The 13,552-nt window shown below is 52.3% G+C and overlaps 1 protein-coding gene across 1 annotated transcript in view; it reads right to left on the reverse strand.

The window, feature by feature from the left end:
• LOC114054146 (histone deacetylase 4) overlaps positions 1–13,552 on the reverse strand; it is a 253,940-nt gene that overhangs the window by 106,239 nt on the left and 134,149 nt on the right. The window contains exon 3 of the mRNA XM_027877293.1: positions 6,025–6,096. Coding sequence (XP_027733094.1) covers positions 6,025–6,096 — 72 coding nt within the window. The remainder of the gene's footprint in view (positions 1–6,024; positions 6,097–13,552) is intronic.

A 13,552-nucleotide genomic window follows, 5' to 3' on the forward strand; every position in this document is an offset into this window, starting at 1 on the left:
CCCGTGGGGCCCCTTGGCAGAGCCATCGGCCAGGGCCCGGGGAGAACTGCCAAGGCCAGACCCTGCCCTTCTTCCTCCAACTCCACTATTGGGGATGCGTTCTGATGGTGCAGCAGCAGTAACAACAAGGAGCCAATCGGCAATGTCCTTGGGACTGCAGAGGAACCAGGGAGGGCCAGGACTCGCCATCCTTCCCTCCAACCCCGTCGCCCTCCCGCCTTCCTCCCAGTGCCTTCCTCCCAGTCCCTCGCCGGCTCCTCACTCTCTCTCCCTGCCCCCAGATCCAATATGGCCCCAGGGCTGTTGCTCTTGGCACCATATCCCCAGTACATCCCCCTGTCTCCTCTGACTGGGCCCCTACCCTGGCACAAGACAGGTCACCTCACGTGTGGATTACAGCACTAGCTGCTGGGGGGTCTGCCTGCCTCAAGGCTCTCCCCACTCCAGTCGTCACCCCTTAACTCAGTAAACTCGAGCAGCTCCCTACGGCCTCCAGGATCAAATACAAGATGCTCTGTTTGGCCTTCCAAGCCCCTCATCACCTGCCCCCTCCTCCCTTTCCAGTCTCCTGACATCTCACTCTCCACCACATCCTCTTCCATCCAGTGACACTGGCCTCCTGACTGCTCCCCTTCTCCAGACTCAGGGCATTTTCTCTGGCTGCCCCCCCTGCCTTCCTCATCTCAGTCCAACTAAATGTCTGTCTTCTCTGAGAAGCCTTCCCTGATCCTCTCTAATGTTAGTGTCCTCCCTCCGGTGACCATTTCCACTTTACTGTGGATATATCTCATTTGTACAGAATGATCTCTCCCATTAGCGACAGGCTCCTGGAGGGCAGGAATGGTCAGCTGCCTTTCTCTGTACACTTGCTGTCTGTCCCTCACTCTCAAAGAGGATCCTGACGTCAGAGGGGTGACACCATGACACGCAAGTGAAGCAGGGCTGTGCAGAGTCCCCAGCCTCACTCTCTCCTCTGGAGCCATCTGGGACCAGTGGTCAGACACAGATCAGGACGACTACAGATGGCTCAGGATGCAGTGGCGGAACCTTGGCCTTTTTAAGCTAAGGTCTTTAACAGGTCTCAGTTTGACTGAGTTTGACTGCCCAATCAGTGATTAAGGCTAGGTAAGAAATGAGGCAGAGAATGGCCTCTTTTACCTAGTCAAAAAAAAAAAAAAAATCAATCTGGGAAGGGAAAACCCTCAGGGTTTCTGGGCAAAACAGAAACAATCGCTATTTACATTCATTCTGAGACAATCAGGGCCCAAACAATGACCAAGTAGGGTTTGGCCTGGGACCTGTTGTTGGCCAATCAATGAGAGCCAATGGGCTTTGTATACTAGCTCTTAGCATAGTGCCTGGCATCATGCTTACAACAATCAATGAAGGGTGTTATCTTCTCTATAACTTCTTGGGACACTGAGAGATGCACAGATCTGCACCCAGGGCCATCATACAGGCAGTACTGTAATGGGTGGGGGTGGGGGGGCGCAGGGAGGAGGGGAACCTCCGGCAAGCCACCTAAAAGCCCTGCAAGAGGGGAAGCCGGAATCAGCCATGATAACATTAGTGTAATGGGATATGAGAATGCATTTAAGAATGATAAGCAGGAGAAATATAAGGAAATAAGGAAAAACCTTTATTAAATAATGCAAAGCAAAAACGAATGGCAAACCAAAACATAGTAACTATGGTCAAAAGAGAGGAAAAGGGCAAGTGACTGGATGGGCAAACAAGCATCTTGTCAGAGACTTGGAAACAACTGAAAAGCTGTCAGGACATTTTATGGGCTGAATTTCATTGATGTGATGGAAACAGCTGCAAACAACTTGTAACTGAGAGCACTTAGATCCAATATTATTTAGAATGTATATGTGTGTATATGTCTAATACATATATATAAAAGTTCTACACACACACACACACACACACACACACACACACACACACACACACACACGCACCCCATTAGCATCACCAACTGGAAATTGAATCTGCAGTCATGACTCACTGGAGTAGCTACCAAACGATTCTGCGCAGGAACCAACAAGCCTGGACGTAAAGTGGCCGGCCATAAAAGTTCAGCTGCTCAGGGGCCAAGGCCAAGTGCAGCACAAAAGGCAGACTGTCCTTCTCCAGTATCACATAAATGCGGCCCTTTACAGGGAGTCTCTGTTCATCCTTTGGGGGTGACTCTGCTGGAGGGGAAGTTTTCCCTTCTATCCAGCCTACACTGGTCTCTCTCCAACCTCTGCCCACCTCACCACTGTCTGGTGGACCTCACACTTAGAACATTTGCCCCAAAGTCCTCGACTGCCCCCTCTAATGACAGGGGTCATTATAATGGTGGGGTGCCATGCAATGGATTCATGGCATTAGGCCGGACCTCTCTCATCTGTAAAGGAAAGGAAAAGGTTCCTCAGATTTTCCAAAAAGGGAAGATAATGGAAACTGTCAACCAGGGAGCTACTAACCTGACTGTTTCCTGGGAAAATCCTCGAGGCCCTGCTTCAAAGTGCCAGTCTGGCTTCATCCACAACATACCTGAGCAGACTCGCCTCTCCCCCTTGCTGGAAGGTTACAGGTGGGCAGATTCAGAGAACACTCTGCGGGCCTGGCTATCGCCAAGGCAACAGAAAAAAGATGGCAAGATGGGGGCTGGAGGACAGGCTGACGACGCATCTGGCTCTTGGTCAAAGATTGGGATCCAAAGACCAGGCCTGGTGGCTCATGGTCACTCGGCAGTCGGTCTCCAGTGCGGGCCAGCTTCCTCTCTGCTGGTTAAGCCTCAAGCGGTGATTCGGGTAAAGGCAGAGAAGACAAGCTTATCTATGTCACAGATGATAACAAAGTGTATATTTCCTATTTATCCTGTATAGAGCTTGCTTTGTATATATTTGTTTGCACGTTGTCTTCCCTATTAGATTGTAAGCTCCTTGAAGGCAGGGACACACTTTTGCCTCTTTGTTTTTACCTCGGGCACTTAGCGAGATCCCTGACACATATAAGGCACTCAATATCTGTTTATTAGCTGATAGACTGATCTTGAAGACAGGGCTAAGAGGACAGGAGCAACCATAGGTCACGTGACCCCTCTGTTTGCTAGGGACATGTGAAATTCAACCCCGGGCCCTGCCTACGAAATTCTAGTTTCCTGCATCCTCTTTGACTTAGCAATCCCAGTACTAGGTCTGCATCCCAAAAGAGATAAAAACCAACAAGGAAAAGGACCCACACGGACAAAAATATTTACAGCAGCTCTTCTCTGGGGGCAAAGAAGTAGAAAGTGAGGGGACGCCCATCCACTGGGGAATGGCTGACCAAGCCGTGGTCTGTGATTATGATGGAACACCATCGTGCTGTGAGAAATGATGAACTCAGGAGGCTCTCAGAAAGCCCTGGAGAGACTACGGCAGGCTGACACAAAGTGAAGCGTACCGGGCGCACAGGACACAGCCACGTTGTGAGATGACCAGCTGGGGGTGACTTAGCTCTTCTCAGCAATACAACGCTTTAAGACAGCTCTGAAGAACTTAGGATGAAAAAATGCCATCCATCCCCAGACAGAGGACTGATGGCTTGGTTTTTTTTACTTTTTCTTGAGGTTTTTTGGTCTATGTTTTCTTTCACAACATGACTGGGGAAAATGAATTAATTTTAAGTAAAAAATAAAGTAAAGTAAAAAAACTCTAGTTTCAACGAGTGGTTTCGCCCCTTCCTTTGACACCTGGTGATTCAAGTCATTGTATTAGTGTGAGCTATGATTTCCCTCCCCCCAGCACAGGCTCAGGAGTGCACTGTGGGGTGCAGCTACTTGCCCAGCATCACCTAATCAGTAGATTCCCCAAAGACAATGGCAGTGGCGCCGAAGCCCAGAGCAGAATCCGTCATCGACGAATACTCCAAAACGACCATCTACAGATGTTATGCCCTTCACGCTTATTAAGTGCTTGACCAAAGCTCATGGCGCTCTGAGCATCTCCTGCACACGCCTGTTCAAAGCCCCCTTCCCTTCAGAGCTCATCGCTTCACCCCCCAGCCAAAGAGTGCTCGAGGTGCCCCAAAACCCCACAGGAGGAGTCCTCACCACAAAGGCATGTCTGGAGAGCACGGAACCTGAACCTGAAGTCAGGATGAGGAGAACGGGAATCTCCACACCGAACTTTGGTGACATGTCCAAAGGAACCCTCAGCAGGCCCGGCTTGTAGGCTGGCCACACCATGTGATCAATCTCTCAATCTCACCAGCGGAGAGGTCAGCAGACTGAAAGCTCTCCTTGGTTTCTTTCTCTTTTCTTTAAAGGAGGGATAAGGTAAGGAGGGAGAAAGGGATAGATGCATCTAAGGAAGCACGGGTTTGAGTCCCTTCAAAGGCAATCAGCAGGAAAGGGCAGAGGCCGCAGCTTGTGCCATTAACGAGGAGGGCCGATGGCAGGGGGACATTCAGACACAAGGCTTGCTTCTGGAAGCACCTAGCGCTGCCTGGCCAGCACAGGGCCTGACACACAGTAGGTGTTCAGTTCATGCTAGAATTGGCACTGAAATAAACTAAAAACAGAGGGAGTGGGTGGAACTGCTGAAATGATGCTCAGGAAGAAAATCCACAAAGCCTCAGCTGAGGCAGATGCTGGAGCCTGGGGCCTGGTCAAGGAGATGACACACTCTGACCCCAGAGCACGAGCAAGTACGCCAACAACCCGAAACACAGACCCTCCCAGTGGCCCACACACCTAGTCAGCTTCTTCCTTCACTGGCAATCATGGTGGCATCGGCCTCACACAGTGCCCACGCTGGAGGCAAGGACAGCAGACTTACACACGCATGCATACACACACGCGCACACACACACAATGTACACATCACACGCGTACACACACATACACACAATGCACATACACACAAAGCACACATGAGCATGCACACACATAATGCACACACACGCATGCACACCTGCACACACACAATGCACACGCATGCATGCACACACATACATACACACAATGAACACATGCGCACACACAATGTACACATCACACGCATACACATACACACAATGCACACACACGCACACACAATGTACACATCACACACGTACGCATACAATGCACATACACACAAAGCACACATGCGCGCACGCACACAATGCATACACGTGCACACACATACATACACACAATGCACACGTGCACACACACAATGTACACATCACACGCGTATACATACACACAATGCACATGCGCACAAAGCACACATGCGAGCACACACACAATGCACACATGTGCACACACACCTGCACACACACAATGCACACGTGCACACACATGCATGCACACACATACATACACACAATTCACACATACAAATGCCAAGCACACCGGAGGCCTATGTTTTCTGCTCAGATCACACGGCCACAGTGACAAGAGCATTAAAGACACCTTCCCTTCCCTGGGGGGGCAGCCAGTCTAACTTTCTCAGCCAAGACTCAACCAGGGAAATGTGCAAACCCAAGTCTCCTCGTCTATTCTTTTCATTGGGGGGATGACAGGGGAGGAGGAGAGAGAAAACGCTTTTAGAACGCATCAGGCCCCAGAAGCCCTTCAGTCTAATGGGAAGAGCTCTGGATTCAAGGTCAGGGGAGCTGGGCCCATTCCGGGGGCTGCGCTGCTTCCTAAAGATGTCGCTGCACCTTTCTAGGACTCAGTTTCCTCCTCAGTAAAATGAGGAAGTTGGAAAATCTTGGGGTCTTCAGCCCTATAAGCCAGAGTCCTCCTGGTCAGGGTTATCATATGCCTGTCTCCTCAGAGCATTATCTTCCCAAGCACAAGTCTCTTCACTCAAGGACAAGAAGATGAAAAAATGCACAACCCTGCCCCTACCCCGACACACACATACCAGTGCCTGCCCTGACTGCCCCGGCCACACAGGTCTGAGCACCCGCCCCAAGAACCTCACAGACGGCTCCCATTCTGGTTGGCGCGGGGCAGGGCGGGGTAGGGGGCTCGATTTGAGGCTGCTTCTCACTCACCTGAACTAGGCATGTGGTTCACTCTCGCTGGGTTCAGCAGTTCGACCGGCTGGTCTCGGCCAGAAAGTCCATCTGGAGAAAAGGAAGGAAAAAAAGGATAGTGTCATTATAAGCCACCGAGGTTCATACACTTCCCACTGCTAACGAGAGGTTCAATCAAATCCCACAGAAGCAAGCCTCTGCCCAATTCCAAGGGAGGCTGAGGCGGCCAGGTACCTTGATGGCTGGCCGGGGAGGGGGCGGGGATGGGCAGGCTTGTGGGGCTTGAGCAGACCTGGGAGGCGCTACCCTGCAGCAGGGACTTCCAAGTGTGGAGAGCCCCCCCACCCGACTGGGGTCCCAAGAGGTAAAGGGAGCCAGCCACGGCCACCCAGCTAGTAATGTCAGAAGCGGCCAGCTCAGTAACCACTGATCCACGCGGCCTGGTTAGGGCTGTCAGGCTGCCCAGCTGTGACCGACACAAAAGAAAGAATGATGGACTGGCTCTGCCGCTTACGGTTTACGGAGACCTCCCTGGCCCTCGGCTTCCTTGTCTGTAATATGAAGGGACCGACCTAGACGGCCCGTGGAGCCTTTGCGCTCTAAACCTCCTGTCCTGTGAACCACCTCCCCTGTGCAAAAAGGGTCTGTGACCAGGCACCAAAAACCAGAGCGGACATTCCCCCTCGCCCCATTTCACAACATGTCCAGTGACAACACCACGCGCTCTTAAAAAACCAGACAAATGAGGAAACTGGGGTGTGTCCGTGCGGCCAACGTGGGGAGGAGACGGGCCCGCAGAGAGGCTCAGGGGGATTCCAGAGGACTGCCACGTTAGCTGGGACTGGCCTCGAGGCTTCCGAGAAACACAGACCCACTCCCAGCCTCGCACAGACAGACAGGCGTATCACCAGCCCCTCCAAGATCACACCAACGGAGGTCTTCAAGCACATGTGGGACGACTGGGCGCTTTAGGGGCTCTGCAGACTAGATCCATTTTGGATTAGAGTGGACGCCCCATTCAGGTTGGGATTAGACCAGAGGCCTCAGAGATGCCTCTGAGACTGTCGCTAAGGAGATGACCTCCACCCAAGAGAGCGTCTCTGACCACGCCACGGGCCCATCAGAGGGGGCCAGCAGTTGGAGCTGCTCGTGCTTTTCTGCTTCTCCCCAAGCCCTCCCGAGCACTGACCATCGTGGGCAGTGAGGCTCGCATTCTGGGCATATCCTGGCTGCTCCCAGACAAGCTGACCCAGTCCCAGAAGGGTCCCAGCCAAGCAGCCTTGGGAAAGGCACGGTCTCAAAGGCCCGACCACCCCTCTACCACGTGGGCATCTCCCTTCCCTCCAAGGACCCGAACTCCGCAAATAAAGGTCCTTGGCATGTGAGGCACGTTTTCAAGTTTGCCTGCCAAATGCTTCTCAGGCATCATCTTACTTGAGCCCCCCGACATTTTCACTGCTCCCCATTAGTTGGAGCACAGTCTCTTTGCCGGTGGACATCTGTCTATACAGTGGGCAGGTGGGGCCTGACACCCCTGCAGGACCTTGGTGACACCTCCCTGGTGACCCGGAATGAAGCAGGACAGCCTCCCAGCAGCCCCTGGGAAACTGCCCAGAGGCACGCTGGTAAATGTGGAAGAGAATCCATCCTCCTGTAGCAATGTGCTGCTGTGGGAACATTTGCCCAGACCTGCCCAAGGGCCCAGCAGATACAGCTGGGCCTGGAGTCCCGAGGAGCCGAGTTCAAATCCTGCCGCAGGCCCATATTGACTGTGTGACCCTGGGCATCACATCATTTCTCTGAGACTCATCTGCAAAATGAGAGGCAGACATGGGCAACTGCCATGAGAAAACAGATGTGCAAATTATAAAGCCTTGTGAGTGAGTTATTGTGCTGTATTCTCAGACAGCCTCTCTGCTGGGGAGGCTCCCAGACAGCGGGCCTTCCCGCATTTTCTGTCCTACAATCCTCTGAGCCAACACAATGCACGGTTCACAGAAGGTGCTTAATAAATGCCTGTGGGCTGGATGGCATAATCCCTGCTGGTCCTGAGCAGCACGAAGGGGTTTGCAGGCTAACAGCAGTCCACCTCTTAGGATCCAGCTCTAGAATCTTTTCAGTGCAAAGATCCAGAAAGCAGTATCCTGACATCACTGAAACGGGGCGCCTCCCATTCGTTTCCGCCACCTGCGCCTCGCTCCCCTTTTCTGTCGAGGCCTGCTTCTTTCTCTTCCCCCTGTCCAAGGACAATAACTCAGGGACTTTCCTGGGAGCACTGAGCACAGCACACAATCGCTGGGCCATCTCTGCTCATCTGTAACAAACACGAGAACCAGGCCCGTCTGCGGCCACCTAGTTGGGGGTAGACGGGCCTGGCGGAAACCTTGGGTTCCCAGCCAGGGCAGCCGGGCCATGCTTACCAGGGGCCCTGAGTCATTCATTCATGGCGGAAAGCTGAAAGGACGGTGCTGGCGCTGAGGGGGAAGAGCCTCAGGACTTCTGGCAGGGCCCAGGCCAGACACCTTTGCAGTTAACCCTCGACGTGCTGAAATGTTCTTCGCACCCCTGCAGCCCATCCCTGGAGAGCCAGCGCCCAAAAAGACAGTGAGCTCCAAGTCACTGTCCGCGTGCATCCTCAGAGAGTTTTCCCCTAGGAAATTCCATGTGGTGGAATTCGACCACGACATTGGACATCCGTCAAGGACCAAGGACAGAGAAACAACGTCACCGCCCCATCCACAGGGAGCCTGAACTTCACGGAGGAGCACAAAAACATATTGCTAAATAAGGAAACACAAAGTACAGAGATTCAGGAGCAGACTCACGACTTCCCAGGTAGAAAGAGCTCTAACAATTCAGGTCAGCAATAAAAACCCGAGAAAGCATAAGAATAAATGGACCTTTCCTCAATAGAGTAAGGGACATCTCTCTAAAGTAGGCAGCTGGGGGCGCCATTGTGCACAGAGCCCTAGGCCCGGGGTCAGGAAGACCTGAGTTCAAATGTGGTGTCAGACACTTATTGGCTGTGTGACCCTGGGCAAGTCACTTCACCCTTGTGGCCTCTATCCATCAGAAGAAGGAAATGGCAACTCAGCCTGTATCTTTGCCAAGCAAACCTCATAGACAGTATTGGCATGCAATGGTCCCCAGGGTCACAAAGAGCCGGACAGGACTGAGGATCACCCAACCAAAGCCCAGAGCCAACGTGGTGTGTAACAGAGAAAGGGTGGAGGCCCTTCCAATCAGACCAGGGATAAAGAAAGGATGTCCACGATCACCACTGCCATTGCTCAACACAGGGCTAGAGGAGCTCACAGTACTGACGAGACAAGAAAGATACATCGAGGGGCAGCTAGGTGGCGCAGCGGATAGAGCACTGGCCCTGGATTCAGAAGGACCTGAGTTCAAATCTGGCCTCAGACATGTAACACTAACTAGCTGTGTGACCCTGGGCAAGTCACTTAACCCCATTGCCTAGTCAAAAAAAAAAGAAAGAAAGAAAGAAAGATACGTCGAGGGAACAAACGGAGGCAGACGAGTGGGCACGGAGACCACCGCCTTGTGCAGATGATCTGACGATCCCTACGGAGAACCAGAAGAGTCGCCCAGCAGAGAAACGGTGACTGCAGCAAAGGAAGAAACGCAGAAGAAATCCAGCCGAGTCCTCGGCATCTCAGGGCTTTGAGCACAGGCCACAGCAACCAGAAGAGGAAAACCCAGACGGATGAATCCCACTCAAGATTGCGACAGACGTCTACAACAGTGAGGAGGCTGGGCCGGTCAGCAGCAAGTAGACACGCGTTAATTAAGCACCCACTGCCCGTCAGGCACTGGAATCAAAGCAGACACAGAAATGACTTGACTAGAAGGACAAATGACATTCCATAGTCCGTAACAGGAAAAGGGGATGAGGAAGGAGGAGAGAGGCGTTGCACACACACGCGCACACACAAATACATGTAGACACAAAACTGTGGATGCCCTCTGATCCAGCGATCTCACTACTAGGTCTGTTTTCCAGAGATCAAAGAAAAAAGAAAAGGAGAAAAACACTGACAGCAGCTCTTCTTGTGGTGGCAAAGAACTGGAAATCGAGGAGACGCTCATCAACCGGAGATTGGCTGAACAAGGCGTGGCACATGATGGTAGTACTAGCGTGTTATAGGAAATGAGGATCAGGGTGCCCTCAGACAAACCTGGAAAGACTTATGTGAACTGATGCAAAGTGAAGGGAGCAGAACCAGGACAACGGTGTACACAGTAACAGCAACATTGTAACAATGATCAACTGTGGATGACCCAGTTATTCTCAGCAATACAACGGTCCAAGACAATTATGAAAAATGCTATCTGTCTCCAGAAAAAGAACTGATGGAGTCTGTTTATTTCTTTTCTTCCAACTTGTATCTTTTTTCCCTTTCTTGTTCTAAATTTAAATAGCATTTTATTTTTTTCCAATTACAGGTAAAGACAATTTTTCAACATTCATTTTTTGAAGGATTTTGAGTTTCAAATTTTTCTCCCTCCCTCTCTCCCCTCACTCCTCCCCAAGACAGCAAGCAATCTGATACAGGTTACACGTATGCAATCGTGCAAAACGTATTTCCTCATTAGTCATGTTGTGAAAGAAGAAACAGAACAAAAAGAAAAAAAAAACAAAAAACAAAAACAAAAAAAGTGAAAATAATATGCTCTGCATTCAGACTGAACTGATAGCATACTGTTTTTTTAATTTTTATTGTTTTATTTTGTTTGTGCTTTCTTTTGCAACATGGCTAATATGGAAATATGTGTAACTGATATCAAATTGCCTATCTTCTCAAGGATTCTCAAGGAGGGGGTAGAATTTAGAACAAAAAATATTTTAAGTGATTGTTCAAATAAAGTACAATTATTTTTACAAAGTAAATACAAAGTAATTGGGGTGAGGAGACTAGCATATGGGGGAAATCAGGAGAGAGCTCATGTAGGGGAGGTGTCCGAGTCGTACTTCGGGGGTCAGCCTGGGAAAAGGCACAGAGACAGAAGGCCAAATCAGGAAGAGAGTTACGACCATCATCATTAGGCTTTCATTCTATTACACTCAAGCATTATCCCTTACCAAGAAGGCCTCTGACCACCTGAAGGTTCCACCAACTTTTAGTCCCTCGGACAGCCCCTTCTAGGGGGATCAGCCCAAGGCATTTTGGGAATGGGCTATGCCCTGGTCCCCATCTGATAAAGGTTAGCAGTGATGCGTATTAAGCCCACAGAACAGGAGTGACAGGATTCAAGACTGAAGACGGAGCGGGCAGCTAGGTGGCACAATGGATAGGGCACCGGCTCTGGAGTCAGGAGGACCTCAGTTCAAATCCTGCCTCAGACACTTGACGATGGGGAGCAAGAGGAAGTCATGAAGCTGCCAAAGGACAAACTCAGCCTGGGGACACAAGGATGGAAAGAAGAGCTATTGTCAAAACAAATCAAAGATGACAAGAGCCAGGGCTCATCTGAGCCGATCGCCTCATTTCATAAATAAGGAAACAAGAGACCCAGAGAAGTGACCTGCCCAAGGTCACGCCCCTCAGGTCCTCCAGGCCAACCCCACTTATAAAGAGGAGTGAGAAAAGGAGATGCTGGGAGGTGACAGGGGAGTGAGTGTCAGGGCCAGGCTTCACCCCGAGGTCTGACTGAGAATCCTTGTCTCCTTCCACCATGCCACGACCCTTCTCTCGTCCCCAGAGAAGGGAATGCCACCTGATCAGGCTGGCTGAGATGCTGCAGGCCAACGCCCAACCTCCAACTGCAAAAGGCACTGGGGCCCCAAAGGATCCTCAGGCTGCATCAGCCTGTCCCCGGGGCTGGCCCCATCTGCTTCAAACAGCTGGCAGCCCCGAGCCCGCTCCAACACGGAAATCAGTTTTTCCGAGGGAGATCGAGTTATTGAGCCAGACTGGAGGAGTCCAGCCCAAGGCCTTGAAGAGAGCCCCACCATCAATCTGGACTGACCGCGCGCTGGCTATGGAAGGCCTCAGCCGGGCCTGGAGCCGCACTGCTCTGGCTCACCATGACTCACACCTTGAAGGCCCCTGGCCAACGGAGCGTGTGCTGGGATCACAGAAGGAAGCGCTTTATTCCCAGCTTCCCCACGTGTGGCTCCATCAGGCCCTGCGCCCGTGACTGAGCTCAGACAGACGACTCAGGTCAAGGCCCTCTGGCTGGGAGGCTGTCGGACCCGGCAGAGCAGAATCCAGCCCGCGGTCAGCTGGATCGAGGCAAGCTCGGGTGTGAAAGCCACTCATCCGGCTCGGGAAAGGTGGCAAAGGGCTGGCTTAGCCCCAGCTGCTGGGGGGTGGGGGGGAAGGCCAACCCGCCTCCTGCCTCTCCCATCCACGAGGGAGCAGGACAAGGTGGACGGGACCCTCTTTGGCCACACCTCAAATTCTGCAGTTTTGTCTGTTTTGTTCCCGCAAAGTCCCTTGGAGGTATTTTGATGAAGGTGCCCGTGGAAGCCGTTGAAAATGGAGAAATGCGCCCACCAAGGATGACCTTGAGCTTACAGCAGACGCTCCAGATATCGCCAGGCACGCCCCTCCATAAAGATGTCGGTGGCCCTCCCAGCCATCAAGCCAAGAACATCCCAGGGAATCACGGGGGGAAAAGGTGGCAGACATCACGCTGGCCCCGGGTGCGCCCACCCGCTCCTGGAGTGACCGTGGACAGGAGGGCGCCTGCTCCGCAGTGTCTAGGCACCCCAGATGGCTGAAAGGAGCGCACACTTCACCAGTGCAGGCTCCATCTGGGTAACAAACTCCTGTGTCCCCAAGCCACAGCCAACGCTGCTGAGGGAAGCTGGCTGAGCGGCCCCCACGACCCCAAGCAGGCCACTCCTCCTCTCCAGGCCTCGGTTTCCTCATCTGTACCACGAGGAAACCGGCACAGTCCTTTCTCCGGCTCCCTTCACGTTGGGAGCATGTCTCAGGACGCGAGACTCCAGGCCTCCGGGGTCAGTTTTCTCTCAGCAGGGCCAGGCTCAGCTCACCTGGGTGTCAGACGGCAGCTGTAGCAGCAGCAGCAGCAGCAGCAGCAGCAGCAGTGCATGGATCCTCTGGGCTTCATTCCAAAAGCCAAAGGCTCTTCAGTAAATGAATCATTCATATTTAAAATATCAGACCACACCACCCATCTATTAATGACCTGGGGGAGGGGAGCTGCTGAGAAGGACCACTCACGGAGGTCGCCCCGGGAGAGGCAGCCACAGAGGACGGGCGGAAGCCGCCAGACGCCACCTCTGCTTTCAGCACTGGGCAGGAACTGCCAGAGCCAGGTCTCGCCGCCGAGCACAGAGAGCAGAGCACTGCCACCTCCGCCACCCTCCTCAGGTGCCCACCTCTCTCTCAGTTCATTTTCATTCAAATCAGTTCCACCCTCAACTTGGCCACTGCCCCAGGTCGGAGGGTAAGGGCAGGTCCTTCACCTTTCAGAAATGATTCTGGCACCATCCAAGGAATCCAAAAAGGACACGGTTGAGATGGTGGGAGACTCTGGATGGGGAGAGGGCTTTAGA

The sequence above is a fragment of the Vombatus ursinus genome, unplaced genomic scaffold (genome assembly GCF_900497805.2).
Source record: "Vombatus ursinus unplaced genomic scaffold, bare-nosed wombat genome assembly UNPS02004259.1, whole genome shotgun sequence".
Taxonomy (NCBI): Eukaryota; Metazoa; Chordata; class Mammalia; order Diprotodontia; family Vombatidae; genus Vombatus; species Vombatus ursinus.